The sequence below is a fragment of the Eumetopias jubatus genome, unplaced genomic scaffold, assembly GCF_037043125.1.
Source record: "Eumetopias jubatus isolate StellerSeaLion01/CBP00866 unplaced genomic scaffold, mEumJub1_p1.0 scaffold_15, whole genome shotgun sequence".
Classification (NCBI taxonomy): domain Eukaryota; kingdom Metazoa; phylum Chordata; class Mammalia; order Carnivora; family Otariidae; genus Eumetopias; species Eumetopias jubatus.
Window position 1 is genome coordinate 57,144,751 of NW_028274821.1, and position 24,655 is coordinate 57,169,405.

Below are 24,655 nucleotides of genomic sequence, written 5' to 3' on the forward strand. Positions count from 1 at the left end.
ACATTTATAGAATGTTATTTATCCACACCCAATTACGTATGCTGCAGAGTTCTTCCTTGGGGAATGCGCTGGCAGCAATAATTGTCTGGGGCGCAGGCTGCAGGTCCTTTAGGAGAGCACCTGATTGGTCCCCCAAGTCCAAAACCTGGTTCTCAGCTTCTCAGGATCAGAATCTGGCTTTCTTAGTGCACCAGCTAGGAGCAGAGTCTTGGTGACAGACTTTCACTAATACCACCCAAGGCTTATATAGCCATCAAAGGCCGATCTATTAGATCACAGTGGATGACATCCCTTTCCAAACAGCAGAATATGTGTATCCACTGCCAAGATGTGTCCCTCAGCTGATAGTCGGGTGGATGGTAAGAAAAATCAGATTACTTGGTGAGCTGCATGTCTGAATAAAAGGAAATGGGCAGTCTTGAGGAATATTTTTCAAGCCAAGGTGAAGCTTGATGAAGTGTCTCTGATCTACAGGACAATTTCTCTAGTGACTGAAACACTAGTTTCTCTTCCTGGGATAGCAGGGGCTGCTCGGTGACCAGTTTGCTTTCTTGCACCTGCCTTTCCACGCTCACTGCTTCTCTTTCTATGAATGCAGTTCCATTCTCAGCAGAAGTGACTGACCAATCCAGGGTGACACCATCTCGACCAATCATCCTCCCTTCTCTGGCCATAGAGACTTGGGATTGTGCTAGTTATTAATCTGTTGCCCCTAGGCTCCACATTTAGCCTTCATTGTCTACTCTACAAAAATAGAGTAGAACATCTCAACATTTTTTCTTTGCTAGTTGACAAATGTAAAGCTTTGCCAGTAGAAGTCCCCGGAGAGATATTGTAAGAGGAATTTTCTTTCCTGATTGAGGTGTGTTCTGTTCAGCAAGCCCCGTGACCCCAGGGCACCTGACTCGGACAGCGTGGACAGCTTCTCCAGTATCCAGGTCCTGCAGGGCAAGTGACTTCTCTAGCATCAAGTTCCTGCAGGACTGATGGTGTCTTCAGCATCAGTTCCTGCAGTGCATGGTGGCCAGCATCCTCCAAAGGCCCACAGCTTTCCCTGGCACTCTTCTCCACACCCTTTTGTAGAGCAGCAACTCCAGTGAACACATCCCAAGCAGGTTCTGCCGGTGTAGCGCCAGTGTGCGGTCTCTACTGACCACCGACACACAGCCACACCCTCTCTGATAAGGTTTTAGATCCGGGCCCTGGGAGTGGGGGGAGGGAAGCCTTGCCCTCGACACTCTGTCTCAGCTCCAAAGAGACTTAACTAGAACAATCTGATTCTGAGAGACATTGCACCTCCTCTCATGATATATTAATTTCATTAGAACATTTCGAGTTTGAGAGATGTCCCCTTCTGAAACATTACTTATAAAAGTGAAAATGAAAACTTAAAAGTCCAATAATAGATACATTTTGAAAATTTTAATGAGCTTGTTTCTTTCACCTTTCCCCTCTTCTGCACAAAGCAGGTGGGGTGGTTATCTCCATCTGCCCCTTCAAATCCGCGATCCACCGTTTCCAACCTGCTCTGTGTGCTGGGAGGCTGACCCCTGTGGGCTATTTATTCCTCTGCCTTCCAGTTCTGTTCAGCTAATGGGAGGCAGGGGAAGAGATCTGAGGGCAGGTGGAGAGATGTCAGAGTGATCACTCCCCTGGTTCCCTTTCAGCCAGACCACAGGGAGCCAATGGCTGTGATCCTTCACTGAAATTCCCGTTGGACAGTCTCTCTCCTGCGGGTAGATCTTTTGCTGTTTCTCCTTCAGGACTAGGGGTGGCAATGCCCTCCCACATCTCTAGTCCCCTGAGTGCTTTGTGGTTTCTTGTTTGTTACCTTAGCCTTGCTGGCACCTTTGTAAATGGTCCCTCCATTAAACTCTTCAGTGACACATCAAATGAACCATGTTTTCTGCTGAGACCTTGGGGAATTCAGTATCCATGAGAAGGAGAAGAGACCAGGGATTAGAATTTATTACAGAAGGCTTGCAAAGAGAAAGACTGAGATTTCAGCCCTGCAAAATAGAATCATGTAGTAAGAGAAAAGCCTTAAAGGCAGGCTATTTATATTATTTCTTAGGGGTGCCTGAGTGGCTCAGTGGGTTAGGCATCCAACTCTTGATTTTGGCTGAGGTCATGATCTCAGGATCATGAGATTGCTTAAGATTCTCTTTCTCTCCCTCTGCCCCTCCCCCCCTTATTTCTCTCAGGAAAAAAAAGTTATTTCTTTTAGAATATTTTTTAGTTAGACCCATGGTTAATTTTCCCTATTAAGTGGGTGCAAGTTGTACAGGAGGCTAGATCAGCTAAAGAATATAGAAATCACAGTTTTTCTGCACATTCCCAGTTGAAGTGTGATATAAATCTGTCACCACTACAGGGACCTGATTAACTAAATGATAGATGGATAGGATGGAATATTAATGATTACAGCAAATTTTGATGAGTAAGAGCTTATAATGTACTGCCAAGTGAAAAAGCCATGAAACTTATAGTCATTTTGATCTCAACTATGTTAAATATGTACACATATATGCATAGAAAAAAATAATCAGAAAAAAACAAATCAAATCAAAAAACAAATCAGAAAAAAAAAAACTTGTAAGGATTTCACCAAAATGTAAAGAGGTTGCCTTTAGATAGTGGGATTAGGGTTGGAATTTATTTTTTTCCTTTATATTTCTCTTTATTTTCTAATTTTTCTGCAATGAGCATGAATTACTTTCGTTGCCAGAATTTTTTTTTTCTGGTCGTCAAATGATCCACTATTGAAATATTTTCCTTTGTAGTTTTTAAGTAGCTGGGCATTCCACCGCACCACTATTGATGTCATCTATGATGTCATGAGGGTAGTGGCCATCAACATTGCAGCCCACAGACTGGGCAGTCCCCAGGATCTCTTTAATGCTTCCAGAGAGTTGTCTGGCTAAAGATCAGTGTCACATCTGTCGGGCAATATTGACAATCTCATCAAAAATGGTATTTCCACTGTGCTTAATGTTTTTCTGCTTCTTTCTGTCTCCTGGCGGTTCCTTAAGGGCTTTGATAATCAGGGCAGAGGCAGAAGGAACCCACTTCAATCTGTACCTGTCTGTTCTGAATGGTCCATTTCACTGTCATCCTCAGACCCTTCGAATCCCTGGTCGCCTTAGCGATGTCATCACCATCCTTTTTTGGAGACAGGCCCAGGGGGCCGATCTTCGGGGCCAGGGCAGATGTGGCACCGACTTCGACACCGGTGCACCTCAGGTACACGACTTTGATCTCACTGGGGTCGAACTTAGGCGGCCTGGTGGAGGTGGCTGGTGTCCGATGACTGAAGACAGTTACCTGGCCTCCTCCGAGCCAAAAGCCAAAAACTGTAGCTAGAATTGTATTTGGTTTTTTAAGAGAACACATACATCACGTTCTACTCACACTATTAGAAACAAATCAGACTGACCCTGGCAAGTGCCAGCCAAGGAATTTCCCTCCAGATATGCCTTGGCCTGATTAGTGTCAGCAACCTCAGCAAACAACTCTCTGAGTTAACTCTTTCTTCAGAAAAGAGTAGGAGGTAGTGAGGCAGGGACCGTTCTGATGAGGTCTAACTGTAGGAATGGGGTTGCTATAATGGATCCAATTGTCCTGAGCACTTGCTGTGGAGGTATGGGAAGTTCTTAGTCTTCCAGTCAGGGTCCAGTTGGCCCAACTCTGTGGGCTGCTGAGAAATAAGCTGAACCAGAACTAGCCCTGTCCTTGAGGAACAAACACGGGACTCTACACCCAGTGACATGCACAGGCCATGAATGTTGTCCTTGGAGCATGGAAAACATAGCCAGGCCAGCTTACTCAGGACTAGGTAGAGACTTGTAAGTTGATGTCCCTTTTCCCACCCAGGTGAATGTGGTCCTGCCTTTGGGCCTTCGCGTGGGCCTTTCGTTCTTCTAAAAATCCCATCTCTGTCTACCAGATTCCTGCGGACTTACCTTTGAGTATCTAGGTAGAATAGCAAGACTTCATCCTGGTGGATCCAGGCCTTGGCTGCTCTGTGCTGATCCTCTGAAGGGTCCAGACAGGCGCCCCCTGCTGGAGGATGCGGCACACATGAGACCTTCTGGAGTAGGGCCGGAAAGTATGCTGAAAGGCTATGCTGGTATTTCGATACTTTGTTTTGTTTTGCTGTTGTAGAGGAGAAAAAAATATGTTCTCTCTACCCTTCTGAGTTTTTAGCTGAGACCCCTGTAATAAATGACAGATTAACAAGGGAAAAAAACCAAGTTTATTAACATGTATACTTCATGTGTACGTGCGAGTTACCCAGCTAGGGAGATACCAGTAAGTCCCTGAGGTGGTTTAGAATTCAGGATTAAATACACTCTTAATACGGAAAGGGAAGGGGGAATGTAGGCCTCTGATAGGAGAGAAAATGATTTTTAGGAAAGATGAATGGGCCATCAGAATAGATGGGAGGTATAAGAGTTTGAGACAAAAGTCTGTCTTCTGGGTGTGGTATTGACTTCTAGTCCCCTCTCCTGTTATGAGACAGTTTTCCCTGGTGAATGATACCTCAGGGGAGGGATCTATGATAAATGAGTTCCTTTTGGAGGATCCATGTTGAGGCAGATAAGAATTTAGAGAAAGTTTCTCTCTACATTTGCTGTTTTTCATGTGCCTACAAGTCAGCATAATCAAATACCAAAGCGGCATGTTTTGGGATGGCCTGTTCTGCCACCCTTTGTTGAGGTTACTGATGCTGTGGTTTTCAGTTTCCCTCCCCTTAGTTACCCCCCACCTAGGCTAGGCACCCCCCACCCATCGAAAGCCAAGTCTGTGGGAAGAGTGTTCCCCCAGGTCCTCACCAAGGCCTCTGGCCGAGGCCCAGCCTGCCTGCATTCTTCCTGTGGCCTGCAGAGCTCATGCCAGCAGTGCCCAGGGCCAGGCCCAGATAAGGGCATGACCTGTTAAGGGGGGAAGAGAATCTAAAACTGGACTGGCTCAGCCTCTGGGTGCACTTGCCCTGAACATCTTTGCTTCCTGATGGGTCAGGCTGCCTGCCATCAATCCTCACTGTACCTCCTCCCTCTACCAGTGTTGGGGATTGAGAGAAGCTAAGAGTTCTTCATATAGGGCCTGAACACTAGGCTGTGTGGCTGGCCATTTGCCTGGTCCGGAGCTGGTTTCTCTGGGAGGAGAATGGGAAATATCCCTTCCCTGTCTGAACCCTGCTCATTCCCTTCCTCCCAGTCTTTGCCATTATATCTACCCAGTTGTGGCAGACATCTAGGCATATATATATATGTATATATACATATATATAATGAGGTATGGCCTCATTATCTGTTCTTGCTCCCTAATGACATCCTGCCGCTTCACCTGGTGAATCAGTCATTGCTAGGGGATGGCAAGGAAAGAAGAGAAGACACTCGTTGCCCATCCCTGTCTTCCCTTCCTAGTCAGTCTGTCTGGCCAGGCCTGGAAACCACTAGGTCAGCCTTTGGCCAGGGTACCACTCAGAAATACATTTTGGTTCTGTTGACATTCTTATCCAAAAGTGTGCTCATTTTAAGGCAGCACTTCTCAAACAGTAAAAGTCAAGTATCTGGGGATCTTGTTAAAGCGCAAAGTCTGGCTTGGTAGCTTTAAGGTGGAGCCTAAGATTCTGTCTTTCTAACAAGCTCCTGATCCTGCAAGGATGTAAGGGGCCCAGTCTCATATTCTAGGCTTAGTGAGGTATTGCTTGGTCTGTGAAGATTATCAGAACTCCAGTGTTAGAATTAATCACTGAGTTCCATTGTTTCCCCCAACATCTGGCTCAGACCTTGACATTATCTTCTGACTGACAGTCTGACTTGACTCATCTGTCCCCCTGCTAGCCTATGGGTCGCTGGGACAAGTAATCTTTGTAGCCCTATTATCTAGCATGGTGGGTACCCAACAGTTTTTTGAATAAATGAAGGAACACATTAGTGGCTTTTGAAGGCAACTTATAAAAAATGGAGGTCATTAATAGCTAGGACATTTCCTAAACTGTGTTTCTTGAGATACTAGTTCTGTGGGGGTATTAAAAGATGTGGTAGGTGTGGTAGGAAGGTTCTGTAATCACTGAAACTGGGAAATGCTGGATTAAAAATAGACATCTGGGAGTGCCTGGCTGGTCAGTAGAGCATTCAACTCTTGATCTCAGGGTTGTGAGTTAGGGCCTCACATTTTTTTAAAAATAAAAATAAAAATTTTTTAAAGATTTTATTTATTTATTTGTTTATTTATAGCAAGTGAGCAGGAGGAGGGGCAGAGAGAGAATTTTGAGCAGACCCCATGCTGAGCATGGAGTCCCACGTGGGGCTCAATCTCACGACCCTGAGGTCATGACCTGAGCCAAAATCAAGAGTCGGATGCTCAACTGACTGAGCCACCCAGGCGCCCCTAAAAATAAAATCTTTAAAAAAAATAGACGGGGTGCCTGGGTGGCTCAGTTGGTTAAGCGACTGCCTTCTGCTCAGGTCATGATCCCAGGATCCTGGGATCGAGCCCCACGTTGGGCTCCCTGCTCCGCGGGAAGCCTGCTTCTCCCTCTCCCATTCCCCCTGCTTGTGTTCCCTCTCTCGCTGTCTCTCTGTCAATTAAATAAATAAATAAATAAATAAATAAAATCTTTTAAAAAAATAAAATAGACATCTGAAGAGCTTCTCAAAACCTTTAATATACTGATGGCCATTGCCAGTGTCCAAGAGAGGGATCCAGTAGGCAGCATTACCATTACTTATTTGACCTCAGAAAACTTTCCTCAGAAGCATCTTATGGGGCTAGTGTGCTGAGGAATATCCTCGTGACAATCGTCACTCTGGGTGTTCATCTAAGGATTGTAGATAAAAAATTACACGGGAGAGCTAGAGAGAGAATAGGTCCTCCTGAGAAGAGAGGATATGAGAGCCGAAAAGAGAGACTCCTGTATCTGTTCCCCTTGCAGACTGAGTCTCCTGAGAAGAGAGGATATGAGGGCCAAAAAGAGAGACTAAGTCATCGAACTTCTAAGGTCTTATCAGCCACTGTGGGACTGTCCTTCCTCTTCCGGATTCCCAGGGAGGGAACTCCCTCTTCTTCCTTGATGAACCAGAGTGGCTGAGAGGGAGGCCAGGAAACCTAGAGAAAAGAGAACCTGGATGACTGCTTGGAGCTCAGTCCCCTAAAAGGCGAAGGGCTCCAGTAAGTATCTCCAGGAAGAGCTTTACTGCAGCCAAGATGCAAGGGGGCAGGTTTTAAAAGGGATCCCATACAGCAAGTCTGTGGCTGAGATTAGGGTTGAAATAAACTGGAAAGAAAGAAAGGAAGATCCTAGAAAAAGGCCCCAAGTGAATCCCAGAATTCATTTACCTTAAAATAGTGGTTCTCAACTAGATGCAACTTTGTCCCCATCATTGGACGTTTGACAATGTCTGGAGATGTTTTTGGTCATCACAACTGGGGAGAAGTGCATCTAGTGTAGTAGTGACCAGGGATGGTGCTAAACATCCTCTGATGCACAGGACAGCTCCTTATAACAAAGAATCAGAAGGCCAAAATGTCATAGTTCTACGTTGAGAAGCCTTGCTTTAAATGCGGTTCTGAAATGTCACCTTTAATTGAAAATATAGGATGTTGCTTAAATTCAGCTGTTTTACAGCAAAGAATTGGGGAAAGTTTATTCGGTAAAAGAAAATTCATGATCATCAATGTGATGGTCCAAATCTTAGTCAACAATACTATTTTGTAAGCTTAAATCGTATCACAAACAAGAGGATATGTTTTGCAAGGAGCTATAGAAATAAAATGACCCATAACAAATATTTCCCATAGTTTAAAAGTTTAGGATCTTGCTCAGATTAACCTGTTTTAACTCAAAGAATTGGAGGGAATTTACTAAGTAGAAGGAGATAAAGAGATACAAATAAATATTAAGAGTAGAGATGAGAAGGATCCCACTCCTGGCTATGCAATTAGAGAAATTCTTACACAGGTGCATGAAGAGACATGTAAGAGGATATTTTATCACGAAGTTATTTGTGATTGTTGGGGTGCTGGATGCAGTGAGGCATCCATCACTGGAATATTCTACCGCAGTAAGGAGCAATGAGCCAGATATACACACAACATAAGGTAGATCTTTAAAACACAGTGCTGAATGGGGGGGGAGGTGGGAAGGGAGAGTAAGGAACAGAAAGAGACCTCCAACAGGATACTATTGATTGAAATTAAAAATACATGCCCACAAAACAATGCCTCATGCTTTCAAGAACACTCACAAATAGAATGATTCCCAAACCTTGGACACTACACAAACTTTACGGGTGGACTCAGGAATTAGGCACCACTGCCACCTGGTGGTAGCAATTCAAAATTGAGGCATAATTCATGTTGGTTTTTTAGGTTTTGTTTTTGTTTTTTTGTTTTTTTAAGGATTCCACTTGCTCTAAATCTTTGCCAATGCTTGATATTGACTGTCTTTTTTGTTTTAGCCCTTGGCGAGTGTGTAGTGATATCACAACATAGCTTTTTTTATTTTTATTTTTTTTATTGAAGTATAGGGGCGCCTGGGTGGCTCAGTTGGTTAAGCATCTGCCTTCGGCTCAGGTCATGATCCCAGCGTCCTGGGATCGAGCCCCGCTTTGGGCTCCCTGTTCAGCGGGGAGCCTGCTTCTCCCTCTCTCTCTGCTGCTCCCCCTGCTTGTGCTCTCACTCTCTCTGTCAAATAAATAAAATCTTTTAAAAATATTTTTATTGTAGTTGACGCACAGTGTTACATTATTTTCAGGAGTGCAAATTAGTGATTAAACAACTCTATACATCATACTATGCTCACAAGTATAGCTACCATCTGTCACCATACAACCCTATTACATTATTGACTATATTCCCTATGCTGTACCTTTTTTAAAAGTTTTTTTTTTTTTAAGTAAACTCTACGCCCAAAGTGAGGCTCAAACTCATAACCCCAAGGTCAAGAGTCATGTGCTCTACCGACTGAGCCAGCCAGGTGCCCCTCTATGCTACACCTTGTGTCCATATGATTTATTCATTCCATAACTGAAAGGCTGTATCTCCCAGTCCACTTCCCATATTGTCCATCTCCTCATCCCTCTTCCCCCTGGTAACCATCAGTTTGTTCTCTGTACTTATGGGTCTGTTTCAGTTAAGGTTTTTTATTTTTTTTTAAAGACTTTATTTATTCATTTGACAGAGAGAGAGAGAGAGAGCAAAAGCAGGGGGAGCAGCCAAGGGAGAGGGAGAAGCAGGCTCCCTGCTGAGCAGGGAGCCCGACGCAGGACTCGATCCCAGGACACTGAGATCATGACCCGAGTGGAAGGCAGACGCTTAACCAACAGAGCCACCCAGGCGCCCCGCAGTTAAGGTTATTTTTTAAGATATAATTTATTTCCTATGAGATGCACAGATATTAAATGTTTAATTCCTTAACTTTGGCAATTGTGTACATCAGTGTCATTATCACTCTAAACAATATAGAGAACATTTCCATCCCTCCAGAAAGTTCCCTCTACCCTTTCCTACACCTTACCCTAAAAGCAACCACTGATCTCTTTCTGTCACTATAAATAAGCTTTGCCTGTTGTAGAACTTGGTGTCTATGGAATTATACAGTGCTCCACCCACATCTCCTTGGCCCTCACCATTCCTGTGCATACCCGCATTTCCATCCGCAACCCCTGTGATCCTTTGGCTGTGGGCTTTCTCTGGATGCTCGGAGACATTAGAGAGGCAGCCCGTAATGCCAGGGAGTTAAGGACCTCACTCTCGCGTTCTCAATCGGTGACCGATGGGAGTTGGTGGCTATACATCCCAGCTCCCTCACCCCTCAGTGGGGAAAACTGAAAGGAGTTCCACACAGTGTCCCGTCCATCCCTGGTAGGACTGAGGCCCGGTTTCCTGGTGATAACCTCAGTGATGCACACTATTGTTTCTCTTCTCTCCCGCCTCACTATCCTGACTCCTCCGCCGGTGCTTCCCAGTATCACCTCCTGGAAAACTGCTTGGAATTTAATATCTCAGGGTCTGCTCCTGAGTGAGTCCAACATTAAGTTAACTACATCCTCTTCTGGAAAATTCCCATTTTCTGCATAAGTTGGCATTAATCTTTCTCTGTTGCCTGCAAGTCATGGATCCTATCAGAATTAACAGTGGTCTTGGGGGGATGTGATATTGCACTTGGCCATAAGAACCTATGGTCTTTTTAAAAAAATTTTTTAAATTTAAGTTCAATTTAGTGGGGTGCCTGGTGGCTTAGTGCCTGCCTTGGGCTCAGTTCATGATCCCAGGGTCCTGGGATCAAGCCCTGCATCGGGCTCCCTGCTCAGCCGGGAGCCTGCTTCTCCTTCTCCCTCTGCCTGCCACCCCATCTGCTTATGCTCTCTCTCATGCTCTTGGTCAAATAAATAAGTAAAATCTTAAAAAAAATTTTTTTAATTCAATTTAGTTGACATATAGTGTATTATTAGTCTCAGAGGTAGAATTTAGTGATTCATCAGTTGCATATAATGCCCAGTGCTCATTACATCAAGTGCCCTCCGTAATGCCCATCACCTAGATACCCCATCCCCCCACCCACCTCCCCTCCAGCAACCCTGTTTGTGCCCTAGAGTTAAGAGTCTCTTATGATTTTCCTCTCCCTCTGTTTTCATCTTATTTTATTTTTTTCCTTCCCTTCCCCTATGTTTATCTGTTTTGTTTCTTAAATTCCACATATGAGTGAAATCATATGGTATTTGTCTTTCTCTGACTGGCTTATTTCACTCAGCATAATAGTCTTTTTTCTAAAGACCATCAGAGCTTTGAAATGGGAAGAAGAGGGTCTCATGAGCCTTTGCCTTTCATATGTAAGCTCAGAAAACTTGAGTTCTGAGCTATGCCTGTGTGAATGGAACTCCTTGGATGGCACATGACCAGAGAACACCAGGTCTCTTGTGACCCCAGGCCACTTCTAGAGTGAGGACTGACCTAAAAATTCTTCCTGGTTGATGATCATCAAGCCAGGATTCCATACACTGAGAGAGAAGGCAGGTATTGAGTCACTATCTGTGAGTCCTGCACATGGGCTTGGGACAGCTTTTGGACTGAAGCACCACCACATCTAGGTCTTGGAGGAGATGGTGATTTCTTGGGGATCCTGACAGGTGGGCCAAGAATTAAAAACTGTGGTCCTTGGAATAGAGTGCCACCTCTGTTCCCATATGGACACAGCATAGAGTGGTCAGTGGCTGGACCCCCTGGGCCAACTGGAGCCCAGCCTGGTCCTCAGAGCTCTCTGAAGCCCTTGAGCCCAGCTGACAGAACCTGGAACTGGACTCCTTGCTGTCCTGAAGTTGCATCCAGTCCTGGATGTATTCATATAGTCAGCACACAGGTGCCAGACCCTGCACAGAGCAGTGGGGATATGGGGTACACTGGACGTCCTCCTGTTCCTCTCTGTAAGGAAATAGAGGACATAGTCACATAAGCAAGAAAGGACCATGGGACATTATACGTGCTGCTGGGATAGATGTCTGTACAGATGAGGGGCCCAAACTGGGGAGGCTGAGCATCCAGGAAGAGAGCCCAAGGGAGGTGGTAGAGGAGCATATGCCAGGCAGAGGTGCCGCCTGAGCAAAGGCTTGGAGGAATAAGAACCTGGTAGGTGGTTCTGTCTGATGGAGTTCAGGGTTAAGTGGTCAGAGATGAAGATAGAGAGGCCAGCAAAGGCCCAGTCATGGAAGAACGTGTATGCTGATGAATTTGGTTTTCATCCTTGAGTCAATAGAGATTGAATGATATTAATTGAGTGGACTAATAATAATTGAATAATATTAAGCAGTGGATCAGGTGGTCATTTTTGCATATCAGAAAGATTGTCCTGGAAGAAATATGGAGGATGAGTTAGAGGAAATGTAGAGGAGGTGATAGATGTGAGGAGGGGAAGAGGTGAAATCAGAAAGAATGAAGAATTAAGGGCGAGTTCAGGGGGATGCCCAGGTCCGCCAAGGGCACCTGGATGATAGTGGCGCTGTCCACCCGGATGGATGCACGGGGACGTAGGTCATCTCTGGGTGGAGAGGAGATGGCAAATTGACTTTCGGACATATTGAGTGAGGGGTGCATGGGCTATCTCTATCACCATTTCCTTTACTGTCCTGACCACAGCATTTTATAAGTACCTTCATAAATTTATAAATGCTCAGGGTCCGTGTGCCCATTCCATCTCCCCACTACTTGTGAACTGCAAGTTTCTTGAGCATAGGGATCCATTTACCCCTCATCTCTGTGGTCCCAGGACCTGGCACAATGACTGCTGCCCAACAATAGGTGCTTAATAAGAGTCCATTGAATGGTAGGGCGGGTGCCCCCACAGAGGAATGACTTCAGGCTGTTGCCATCACTGAGTCCTCCTTGGAGTCAGATCCCAAACAAGTAGATGAAATCTACCTGTAAAGGAGTAAAGCGGTGCCCTTTCCTTTCACTGCCATTGTGTGGGGGCCCTGCAGTTTGTACCAGGCAGAATGGGAAGCGGCCAGACCTGGGACATGGAGTCGGGTGGCTGAGGAGCCCAGGACAGGACGGGCTGTGGAGCTGGCTTTGTCCAGACCAGGCCTCCTGGGAGTGGGTGCCCATACCTGGGCTGCTCATCGCAGGTCGATGGGCAGGTGGGGACACTTGAGGTTGGAGGAAGGTGGAGCAGGATGTGGGCTGAGGGGCCAGGAAAGATGGTCCAGGGGCAAGCTGGCCATGTTGGCCATGCCATCTGGCAGGCCCAAGACCTGCTTGAAGTCAGTTCATCCACCTTAAACCAAACAAGGCCATTGTTTCCTCCACCCATCAGCAGGATTGGTGATTCAGCTAATAGATCCTGCATTGTCGTCATCAAGGAGGGGCTGTATTCCATGGGCATCAATGCAAGACTTAGCAGGAAGAGTGAAGGCTGCTGGGCGAGGCTGCGAAGTGTTAGCGTGCATGTCCCAGCCCTCACTCTGACCTGGGGCAAGACCAGCTCTGCTGCCAGAGCCCAGTTTTAGGGCATCTCTGTCTTTATCATATTGATCCCAGCCCTTGTGTAGGTGCTTAGGGCTTTTAGTGCTTGGCCTCTGCTCTGCGTCCAGGAATCCAAGCTCAAGCTGCTTCGTTGGCATCACAGTGTCTGCACATATCTCACCCCACACTCTCCTCTTCAGGGTCCTCACAGCTGCCCTAGGAGTCAGGCTGGTGATGTACATGTCAGCAGACCCATTTCCCAGATGGGAGAACATGCACAAGCCCAAAGGGAGGAAAGGATGCACTCAAGTTGACCCAACCAGTTGGTCTGGGCTGGGACCTGAGTATGAGCTGGCCCTCTCCTCCTGCCACTCACTTCCATGTTCATTCTCTTCTAACCACAATGAACTCCTTGGTATTTGCTTCCTGAGCATATCAAGCTTGCTTCTGTCCCAGGGCCTTGGCCCTGCAGTTTCTCCTTTTGACAGACCCCTTCCCCAGATCTCCGCAGGGCTCACTCCTTCTTGCTTGCATGATTCAACAGCTGCTTAGGAAGCAGAACCTGTATACTCAGTGGGAAGGCAAACAGGGTCACAGAGAGCTTCTGGATTGCACCGCTGGAAGGTGGGATGTGGAGCAGGAAGCAGTGATCTGATCTCCCTGACCGTTCCAGACTCACCACATGCCCCTCTCCACTCGCTGACCTCACTTTAGCTGCACTGGCCTGTTTTCCTGGATGTGCCAAGCTTCTTCCTGCCTCAGGGCCCTCACACATTCTGTTTCCTCTGTCTGCAACACTGTTCCATTCTGCTACAGCCTGCCCCACGCACTCACCCCTTGGCCTTCTCTGACTTCCCAGATGGATAGATCATTCTCCGATCCTCCCAAAGCACCAAGTGTGTCTCATTTGTGGGACTTAATCCAGTGGTGATGGTAACAGTTCTGCTGCTCATTTGGTAGCAGTCTCCCACTTAATGACAAGCTGCTTGAGGGCAGGAATTTGTCTGACTTATTCTCTGCTATGCCCAAACACATGGAGCTTAGCTGCATATTAATCTCCTGTTGAGTGAATGAATGGATTCTGGACTAATGAATGAGGTTTATTCGGATACACTGACGTTCATAGGGGTGCTGTCCAATAGCAGTTGGATATAGGAGTCAGGCTCATATTTTGGTGGGAGGACAGATTTGAAGTTTGTCATTATGAGTGAATCTAGGAGGTGCTTGTGCGAGGAAAGAGACTTTGGGTAGGGAGGATAGTAGGTGGGCTTGGCGCCCCACAGGCTGCCCTTGATTTTACTCTGAACTTCAAAGAATGCAGAATTCAAGCTTCTTGATCCCTTGAAGCAGCCAGAACCATCAGCAGACATTCCTGCCACATTGATAAAGGTCTAAGGTCCAAAAACAAGGGAGGTGACAAACTCCTTTGTTTCCCCTGTCCCCTTCTCACTCTAACCTGGTTCACAGGCAGACAGACCTGGGAACCAGATGAGAAATGCAGAGAGGCCCAAGAGCTTCCTCAGGCGGAAGGGTGGGGGCAGGCAAAGGGCTGGACCTGCTTAGCCTGGAGGTGCTCACCTAGGGTTCAATACAGGTACAGGAGGCGAGAGACAGAGCTGGGAAGAACCCCCCCACTCCCCGCCCCTCAACCGGCAAGGAGTCTCGGGGAAATGGACCTCTTTTATGAGGAAGGACTCAATTCAAAGCCATTTAACAATGAAACTGGTAGGTAGTGAGCTACTCATCCCTAAAGGTTGAATGACTTCGTGGTGGGGCTGCTGTAGGAAGGTTTGAGAGAAAGATGGTAGACAGGACCTAGATGACCTTTAAAGTTAACTCCCCACACTTTATGAGATGTTTTTGCTTTAGGGCAGGAAATCATCGTTAAATATTTGCTCTGCCTGGCTAAGCAATGGAAGGGTAGCTGCCACCTGCCTCAGAGGCAGCCTGTGAGTTTCCTGAGGAGGGGCAGGAGGATCTTGAAGCTGAGTCACAGACCTGAGGCTGGGCTTGGCTGCAGATCTGGGGCCTCTATCAGTTTGTAGGGGTGACTGTCTGGCTGCTGCCTAGAGCCCCCAAAGGGGCTATTCTTGAATAAGAATCCTTCTCATTGAGTCATTTAACTTACAACTTACCTGTAGGCTTGAAATCTTTCAAAATAAAAAGAATTTTAAAAAACATTGAAACTTTGATTCATGTATTTTGGAAAGAGGCTCAGCGTCTGTAGTAATAAATTCTCCCCAGGGAAATTAAATCTGTAGATGGAGCTAAAAATCACTAATCTAAATTAATTGGAGAAATGCATATATAATTCAAATTTTATTATTCTATTTATAAATCAGAAATTCTTTGAAAGCAGATAACCAAATATCTCATTCATACATATTGTATCGGTATGGGGAGTTTTATTTTTTATTTTTTTTAATTTTAATTTTTTATTTTTTTAAATATTATTTATTTATTTGAGAGAGAGCAAGAGATAGCACAAGCAGGGAGGAGAGGGAGAAGCAGACTCCCGCTGAGCAAGGAGCCTGATGTGGGACTTGATCCCAGGACCCTGGGATCATGACCTGAGCCAAAGGCAGACACTTAACCGACTGAGCCATCCAGGTACCCCTGGGGGAGTTTTATATATTGATTTTTCTTGAAAAGAATCTTGCCTGTATTTAACCCGTTAAAATGCAAATGGAATATAATACATGCAAAACATGAGGGCATCTTGTTTTTATTTTAGAAAGACAGAGAGTATGGGGGTGGGGGGGCAGTCAGAGGGAGAGGGAGAGAGAGAGACAATCTCAAGCAGGCTCCATGCCCAGCGTGGAGACCAACATGGGGCTCAATCTCACGACCCTGAGACCATGACCTGAGCCGAAACCAAGAGTCAGATGCCTAACCAACTGAGCCACCCAGCTGCCCTGAGGGCATCTTTATGTTTTATTTTGCTCCCCGCCCCCCTGTATCAATTGTGCCCTTTCATGGTGGGAAAAGAATGAAAAGAACCATTTACATTTATATTTACACCTCACTTCATCCTCTGCAAAATGCTTTCCCATCTGCTGTCCCCACTGTCACTTCCCAGCAGCCCCAGGAAGGAGGGGCTGATCAGGACCTCCACGTGGTGCGGGGGTAAACGGGCCTCAGGAAGGAAAGCGTCTTTGGGGCCGTCGCAGTTGCTTGGTGGCAACAACAAATGAGCCCATGGCTCCAGCCCCTCTTCTCTGCCTCACTCCCTTCCAGTGGCCACTTTTCTTTTTCTCTTTCCTTCTGATCTGCCTTTCTCTCCTCTTTCTGTCTCTCTGACTTGGTGTCTCTGTTTTTCTCCTTCAGTTTCCCTTTCCCTCGTGCTCCAGCCCTGACTGGCAGCAGCTTTGGAGGTTGTCCAAGCTTTGCCTCACTCTGGAAACCTGCCAGCTCCACAGGCCCCCACAAGCTCAGTATCTCTGGTGCCATGGTGCAGATGCTAACTGTGGATGCCACTCCCAGTCTCCCCATCTGGCCCTAGATAAGATAAGGGTGGGGACCAGCCTTATAAACAGGCCCCAGTCATTCCCCGGGCCCAGGCCCCAGCTGGCTCGGACCACATCAGCCCAGGATCAGCATGGCCGTCCGCCTGTGGGTGGTCGCCCTGGCCGCCCTCCTCATTGTGGACAGAGGTGAGTGGACAGAGCCTGGATTCTCTGTGGCTTGGTGTTGGTAGATGGGCCTGTGGTGAGGGCAGAGACAGGGCCTGGAGCATCCTGTGAGGCCTCGGTTTTCTGCCTATACCTTCTTTCTGTACCTCTCCACTGTGGTGGGAAAAGCCCTGGGCTAGGAGAAAAGAAACCTGGGTTCAAATCCCGACTCTGGCCCCAAATTGCAAAAGCCCCTCCTCTCCTGGGGCCTCTGTTTCTCCAGCCGTAGCATAGGAAGTCCTAGTTCAAAGCTGCTCTAAGCAACTTCTCGGCGAGAGATGTGGGAAGCAGCAGGGAGCAGGCCTATCTCTGGAGAGACAGGTACGTCTTCTGGCTGCCAGGTGGTGGGTGCTGAAGGAAGCCTGACTTGGGTCCTCTGAGCTCCTGTCTGCTGTGACAGGCGATGCTTACGGGACTGACAGCAGCTGTGTGAGCCAAGGGTAGCCCTTGTCCCGGGCCGGACACATGCTGGAGTGGGGCCTTCTCAAGGCCTGGAACACCTCTGTGGCCTCACACCGACCATATATCAGGCATTGTTCTGGGCCCTTAAGACATATCAGTGAGCAAATAGAAAGAGAACTACCCTGATGGAGCTTAAATCCAATGGGGTAGGATGGAAGGGAATAGACAACAAGATAGGTGCAATGTTAGAAGGTGACAAAGGCTAAAGAAAAATATATTGGGCAGGGTGAACAGAGGGCTGCCACATTAAATCAGGGGTTCTCTCCTAGAGCAAGGCTTGAAGGGGGCAAGGGAGTGAGCCGTGTGGATATCTGGGAGAAGAGGGTTCCAGACAGAGGGGACTGGCAAAGACCCTGAGGCAGGAGCATGGCTGGAGTGTTAGAGGTGCGGTGAGGAGGCCAGTGTGGCTGGACGGGAATGAGAGGCAGGGTGCCGAGCAATGGGAGAGGGGATGACAGAGGCAACTGGGAACTATACTGGGTAAGGCCTTGAAGGCCAATATGAGAACTTGGCTTTCCCTCTGAGCGAAATGGGAGACCCTAAAGAATTCTGAGCAGGGGCGCCTGGGTGGCTCAGCCGGTTAAGCATCTGCCTTCGGCTCAGGTCATGATCCCAGGGTCCTGGGATCGAGCCCCGCATCGGGCTCCCTGCTCAGCGGGGAGCCTGCTTCTCCCTCTCCCACTCCCCCTGCTTGTGTTCCCTTTCTCGCTGTGTCTCTCTCTGTCAAATAAATAAAAAATAAAATCTTTAAAAAAAAAAAGAATTTTGAGCAGAGTTGTGTGTTAAAAGGATCACTCTAGTTGCTGTGTTAAGAACAGACTAAAGGGAGAAGCAGGAAGACTACTTAGGACCCTTCTAGAAGGCCACTAACCTTATGGCGGGTCCCACTCCCATTTCCCTAGCTGAGGACGTAGTCCTAAGGGCTGGGGCAACAGAGAATGGGTCTGGGGGCTCTGGCCCAGCTAACCTGCTTACTCCTAGCTTGGCATCCATTCCCTGAGCAGTTGTCCCATTGGGAACACTGAGGAGGCCTGTCCGGAAGACAGTCCTTATGCCCATTTCAGATTCCCACCTGGGCTGAGTGAGGACGGGGTTCAAGAGCAGGCTGAGAGTAAATGCAACCTTTTCCCACATCCTCCAGGAAGAAGCTCTGATACCACAGGGTTCTGCACTCCACCTCCCCACAATGCACTTTAGTCGTCAATTCCTGAACACCTACTATGTGGGGGGCATTGCCACATGGGGGCAGAAGCATAGGAGCCCCAAGGAACTTAGGTCCATGAGAGGCAGGAGTGACCCAGTGAGTGGGACAGCCTGTGGCGGTATGAAAGAAGCTCCTATGTTTGTGGCCTGAATGCTTGTGGCCCCAAAATTCATATGCTGAAATCCTAATCCCCAAGGTTATGGTATCGGGAGGTGGGACCTTTGGGAGGTGACTAGGTCATAAGGGTACAGCCCTCATGAACAGGATGAGTGCCCTTATAAAAGAGACCCCACAAAGCTCCATTGCCCCTTCAACCATGTGAGGACATAGTAAGTAGGCACCAGCTCTGAAGCAGGGAGAGGGCCCTCACCAGACACCAAATCTGCCAGCACCATGACCTTAGACTTCCCAGCCCCCGGAACTGTGAGAAATCAAGGTTTGTTGTTTCTAAGACACCCAGTTTATGGTCTTTTGTTCTAGCAGCCCAAATGGACAAAAACTGGAGCCTAAATCCAGGTCTGCTCGGGAAACCCTGGGGGACATCAGGGAAGGCTTCACTGGGAAGTAGCATCTGAGCCTTGAAATGAAGATCTAATCAGCAGAAGGGAGATGAGGACGTTTCAGATAGACGGCAATGCGATAAGCCGAAGCAGAGCCAGCCCTGAAGAATGAGCAGGCAGGAAGAGCAGAGGCACGGGAACATGGGGAGGTGTCCTAGGAAGTGAGTCCAGGAGGAGGTTTTCAATCAGCTCATGCAGGGCCCTAAACGTAAGATAAAGGAGCTTAGCAATTACAAGGAGCCATGGAAGGCCTTTATATTTTTTTAATGTTTTTTTTGTCCCCAACAGTTATGTACCATGAAATAAACAAATCTTATCGCTCAATGAATTTTGACAACGCATGTACCTGTGTAACCCAAACCTCTATCAAGATACGAAACACTGGGATACCTGGGGCACTCTGTCGGTGAAGCATCTGCCTTCGGCTCAGGTCATGGTCCCAGGGTCCTGGGATCAAGCCCCACATCGGGCTCCCTGCTCAGCCGGGAGTTTGCTTCTCCCTCTCCCTCTGCCCCTCCTCGTGCTCCCTCTCTCTCTCTCTCTCTCTCTGACAAATAAATAAATAAAATCTTCAAACAAAACAAAACAAAACAAAACCTTTCTGGGGCACCTGGCTGGCTGTCAGTAGAACATGCAACTTTGATCTCAGGATTGTGAGTTCAAGCCCCATGTTGGGTGTGGAGCCTACTTAAAAATTAAAAACCAAACCAAAACAAAAACGTTTCCAACACCCCAGAAACTTCCCTCATGCTGGTCAATCCCCTCCCTTACCCCACTCTCGAGGAAACCACTGCTTTTTTTCCCCCCACCATAAATTAGTTTGGCCTGTTCTAGAATGTCACACAGAAAGCTGTATTTATCCCAGGCTGCCCTTGACCTTGGCCCAAGACGCCCCTTCCATGTAGTATGTTCCTGGGTAGGGGATGTGACCAGGTAAGGCACTCTGTTCTCTGAGAGTTAATTTCTAGGAAGGGAGTCACTGTGAGTGGCCAATAACTCCCAGCCGCTGAGGAAATGAGCACCCCAGTCCTGCCTGCGGGTGGGATGTGGGGAGCAGCCTGTGGCATCCACCACTGCCTCCTTCCTTCCCCATCACACGACAGTGATAGAGCTGTGAAGGGGAGGTAAGCTCATGTGTTCTCAATGCCTGGTACATACTAACTGAATTATCTTATTATATGGGATATAACAATCCCAGTGTGATCTAATAAGATCAGGCTGGACTGTCACCTCCCTAACTCTAGATTTTGTGTCTCTGTTCTAGCAACCCAAAGTCACATCAGCTTTCTGAGATTCCCCACGGTCTGGTGATTCAATACTTCAATACCTCTCAGAATTCCAGACGGGGCAGTAGCTGGAACAGGTCTCCTGAAACAGCCCTCAGATGCCACACCTGCGCCTAGAGCCGCCATCACCTAACTCTTGCGTTTTTGCCTTTCAGAAGTGCCAGTGTCGGCGGCAAAACTCATCTCCCCAAGGATGGTAAGGCAGCTGCTTCCAGTTTGGGCCCCAAGGTGCTGTCCTGGCCTTCCTTCTGCATCCATGCTAGGAAACCAGCATTTGTCTTCTGTATACTCCCGCTCAAATAACTGATGGCTCCAACGTGGCTAGGGTGGCCTTGTGAGCCTGCATGCTCCCCAGGTTAGCCCTTCCAGGCTGAGTTGGCCCAGCCCCTTTGCCAAGGTCTCAAACTTGGCTTCCAGGACCTCGAGAGATCTGCCCCAACCTGGTCTCCGGTGAAATCCCCTGCCCAGGCTCAGCAGGACTGAGCGCACTCTCTGCTTTGTGTAGTAAAGATGGACAGGCCACTGGGTTCGGGCCAGAGGCACCCTGGCCCCCCTGGTGTGTGCCAGACTTCCCCAACCACACCCCATCGTTCATCTATCCCTTCACTCTGGAGGACAGACACCAAGTTGTCCATGAACCCTGGTTCCACCTTGGCCCTGGGTCTGATGTCCCCAGGGATCCCAAGGCAGTGGTGCTGGCCTTCCTGAGACCCTCAACCCAGCCTTCACCGAGGTGTGCAAGGAGGCTCAAAGCCACCTTCCCATCTAGCAGCCTAGCATCTTCACTGTCAGCCCATCAGATCCAGGCCTATTATTGTGCAAAAGAGCCAAGTACTTCTACATACATGATTTCAATTAACCCTACGTGAGAAGAATACTATTATTCATTTACAGTGTTTGCAGAGGAGGAAACTGAGGCTCCAAGAGTGGAGACGGCTCTCACAACTTCACACAGCTCATCAGTGCAGAAGTCAGGCTCTCGGTCTTGTGACCACCGCCCCAGGCTGCCTCTTTCACCCCATCCTGTTCCACGTTCCGATCCCAGCCCTGACCCAGCTTCCACCCTGTCCTCAGGCCTGCCCTGAAAACTCTTTCAGACTAGCCTCATTTAAGACCCAAACCTTGTTCCATTTCTCCAGCCTTCCCGTACCAGGGGTCTGATGGGTCATGTCAGCCAGGGTGAGTGGAGGAGCCCTCAGTGAGGAGGGGCCCCCTGGGAATGCTGGTGGTTCTGTCTCCTGGGGTCCTCATGGGTACCAGCAGCAGAGGTTCTAGTTAGACCCTCTGAAAAGTGTGTGAACCCATCCTAGGAGCTTGAGGGCATAAACTCACCCGACACACATAGACACAGACGTATACTTGGATGCCCGCAGACTTGGGTTCAGCAGACAGATACACACTTGTGTACACAGCCACAAACATACCAAAGGGCCCTGAGTAGTTAGTTTCATGCCCACTGGACTAACAATGAGACCTTCTAGAATCTGGCTCTTCCCTGGGGCCCTTGACTCCAAGCAAAGTCCCTGGGTCCCTCCTCGCTGCCTCTGAATCTGAGTGCCCTCCCCCCTTCCTCTCTTTCACAGCCCATCTGTGAGCACATGGAGGAGTCTCCTGTCTGTTCCCAGACATCCAACCTGGTCTGTGGCACTGATGGTGTTACGTATAACAGTGAATGTCAGATCTGCTTGATCCGGCTGTAAGTCCACCCCACTCCTACCCCTCAGCTTGCTTGGGTGGGGCGCACCTCTGGTACATTCAAGTGTGAAAGGAGCAAGACTTGACCTGCCGCTTCCTTCACACACCTTGGACTGAGAAGAGTCCTCCAGCATTGGCCCTAACAGAATGAGCACAAGTATATTGCAAAGAAGGCACATGGTTCCAAGTACAAAGCCACAACTAGTAGGGGGTTGGGGAGGGTGCAGAAACCCTGGGTTCTTTCCCTCGTTCTGCCCCTGACCGACTAGGTGACTTCATTTGTTTATTTATTCCTCCTGCCAGCAATTATTTATTGAGCATCTACTATATGTTAGGCACTGGGAAACAACAGGGCATAAGCTAGACAGCATCCCTGGCCTTCTGGGGGCATATGGTAGTTTAAGGAGGAAGCCAAGCTAATGGTCCACCAACTGTAGCATAGAATGCTCAAGGTTCAGATGGGGGCACCCAGGGTTCTGTGAGTGCAGGGCAAGGACAAGGGCAGGGAAGACTTTCCAGCTCAGCTCTGAAAGATAAGTTGAAATTAGCTTGGAAAAAAAAGGAAGGAAAGGTAATTCCAAGTAGTGAAATCAGTTTGGAAAGGTCTAAAAGGGAAAGAAATGTTTGTATTTGAGAAAATATAAGAAATTGGATACACTGGAGTATAAAGTTTAAAGACTGAGTGGGGAGAGGCAAGAAACGAGTCTTGAGAGGTGAGAAGGGCCAGAACGTGACCTTGGTATGTCTGATCACCTATTCGATCTCCTTTCTTCATTAATAAAACCCTTGGGCTGGGCCAGAGCTAAGTGAGATCATGGAAGAGAAGACAGTCTTCAGAAGCTACAGCACTCTGGACAGAGAGGCAGGAGAGCAACAGGACACTTTCCTAACTTAGCTGGGAGGCAGTGGGGGTCTAGGTGGTTTGTGAGGCAATCATGTCTGGTGGAGGTGTGGCTAGAGTTCAAGACAGAGTCAGGGCTGGAGACAGTTTCAGCAGCCATCAGACAATATCAGACAACCCGGGAAGCTCAGATCACCCAGGGGAGGGTGTGCAAGAGGGAAAAGCTATAGAGGTGTGCCCAGGGACCCCCAGAACTTGCCCTGTATCTATAGTGGGTGGGGGAGGTGGGGAGAGCTCAGCAGGGTGTCTGGAATAGACTGGGCCAGGCAGGGTCCCTGAAGGGTTTGTTCCAGTCCCTGATAAGATGGGCCTCATCTTTGTCTCCTGTGATCCTAGGAAAACCAAAAAGGACATCCAGATCCTGAAGGATGGCAAATGCTGACCCCCATAGCAGCCTCTTAAGTCATGAAACTTCAGGCTAGAGAACAGTTTTGGAAGTGGAGGATGTGACATGAATAAAAGATCCAGCCCAATTCAGCCAAGTGAGCCAGTGTCTTTGGGGACTCTGGTGAGGTGGTTGGTGGTGGGTGGATGTGGTGGGGACTTTGTCCTGACCTCCCTACTTTGAATCTGATGTCTTGTCCATCGCTCCAGTGCTCCTCAACCCTGTCACATGCTCTCCTAGAGGTCCTAGGTCTCTTCTGCTTCTTGAAGAGGTCAGCCCCTGTCCCCAGAACACTTGTCTGCCCCAGCCTGTTTGTCAAGAACCTAGGTGACCTCTGTACCCTCTGCCATTGTCAGAGAGCAGGACCCAGCCTTTGGGAGAGTCCTACACCCCTCATGGCCTTCTCCCTGGGTTGTACCAGCGCCCCAAGTCTTACACACACACACACACACACACACTGATACTACTGTAGCTAATATTTAGGTAGTGTACACAGTGTATCTGAACTATTTGTTAAAATACTGACCTAGGTCTGTAACAGTTAAAAACAGCTGCCCCAAGCCTTTGAGTGTCCCCCTACACCTTGGCCACCCACAGCAGGATGACGTCCAGACCCTGCTCTGTTCTTCTAGTCACCATCCATTCGGACTGTTAATGTTGGCATTGGCCACAACCCCAGGCATACACAGCACACATGTGCTTATACAATGGCGCACAAAAACACACAGCATCTAGAAATCCCACCACAGAGGCCCTAGCCTATGGTCCATGTCAAATAACCCTCTTTTGGCCAAAGCAAATAGAAGGAGCCACTTGATAATGGTGGCAGAGGAAAAGAGTGTGGAGAGGGGCCTGGCCAGGAGAAGCAGAGCCACATGAACTCAGATTCCCGCTTCAGGGTGGGCAGACAGAGCAGGAAATGTACTGTGGGAAAACACACTGGGAAGAAAGATGGGGCAGGGAAGGCAGGAACCAGCATTCCCCAGACAACTGAACCGTGGATGTGGGCAGGAATTGTTGCTGATAGATCTCCAGGTGGAAGGTCATCTATGGGCCCTACTACTTACTGCTACTGGTAACAGAAACTTTTACTCCTCTCCTGCATGGGAATGATGCAGTATTAAGTTTGGTGGTGAGAAACCCAAATGCCAAAATAACAATGGCTGAAACAGTTCTTTCTCCCACACAGAGACCTATGCAGCACGCTAACTTCATGCTCTTTTTATATTGTAACCCTGCTGTCCTCATCAGTTTCCCCTTCAATGTACAAGACAGCTGCTCTAACTCCAGCCATCATGTCTACATTCCAGTCCACAGAGAGGTAAAGAAGGGCACTCAACTTTGCCTCTGAAGATGCTTCCTATAAGATGTACATACTCTGTTTACATCCCATTGCCTAAAATGTAGTCTCTTGACCATGCTAGCACAAGGAGACTGGGAAAATTGTTATCTGGTTGGCCATGTGTTAAGCTGAAAATTAGTTCACTTATAGGAAAAGAGTGAATACTGGTGATCTCTAAGCCTC

At 47.9% G+C, this 24,655-nt stretch overlaps 2 protein-coding genes and 1 pseudogene across 2 annotated transcripts in view; 1 reads left to right on the top strand and 2 right to left on the bottom strand.

The window, feature by feature from the left end:
• Positions 1-2,676: 2,676 nt before the first annotated feature.
• Positions 2,677-3,558, bottom strand: LOC114218159 (large ribosomal subunit protein uL11 pseudogene; annotated as a pseudogene).
• Positions 3,559-6,650: 3,092 nt separating this feature from the next.
• The window catches only part of BAG1 (BAG cochaperone 1), a 31,492-nt gene continuing 13,487 nt past the window's right edge, over positions 6,651-24,655 (bottom strand). Inside the window, exon 8 of the mRNA XM_028115135.2 lies at positions 6,651-7,116. The gene's annotated coding sequence lies outside the window, so the exon portion shown is untranslated. The remainder of the gene's footprint in view (positions 7,117-24,655) is intronic.
• On the top strand, positions 16,503-23,222 carry SPINK4 (serine peptidase inhibitor Kazal type 4). The gene is made up of 4 exons (XM_028115137.2): positions 16,503-16,619; positions 20,305-20,345; positions 21,733-21,845; positions 23,082-23,222. Exons 1-4 carry the CDS (start codon positions 16,565-16,567, stop codon positions 23,125-23,127), a joined length of 255 nt encoding a protein of 84 aa, XP_027970938.1. The 5' UTR covers positions 16,503-16,564; the 3' UTR covers positions 23,128-23,222.

Coding starts and splice junctions, on each gene's coding strand:
- SPINK4 (XM_028115137.2), top strand. CDS start 16,565: ATGGCCGTCCGCCTGTGGGTGGTCGCCCTGGCCGCCCTCCTCATTGTG. Junction 20,346..21,732: donor AACTCATCTCCCCAAGGATG/GTAAGGCAGCTG, acceptor TCTCTTTCACAG/CCCATCTGTGAGCACATGGA. Junction 21,846..23,081: donor CAGATCTGCTTGATCCGGCT/GTAAGTCCACCC, acceptor CTGTGATCCTAG/GAAAACCAAAAAGGACATCC.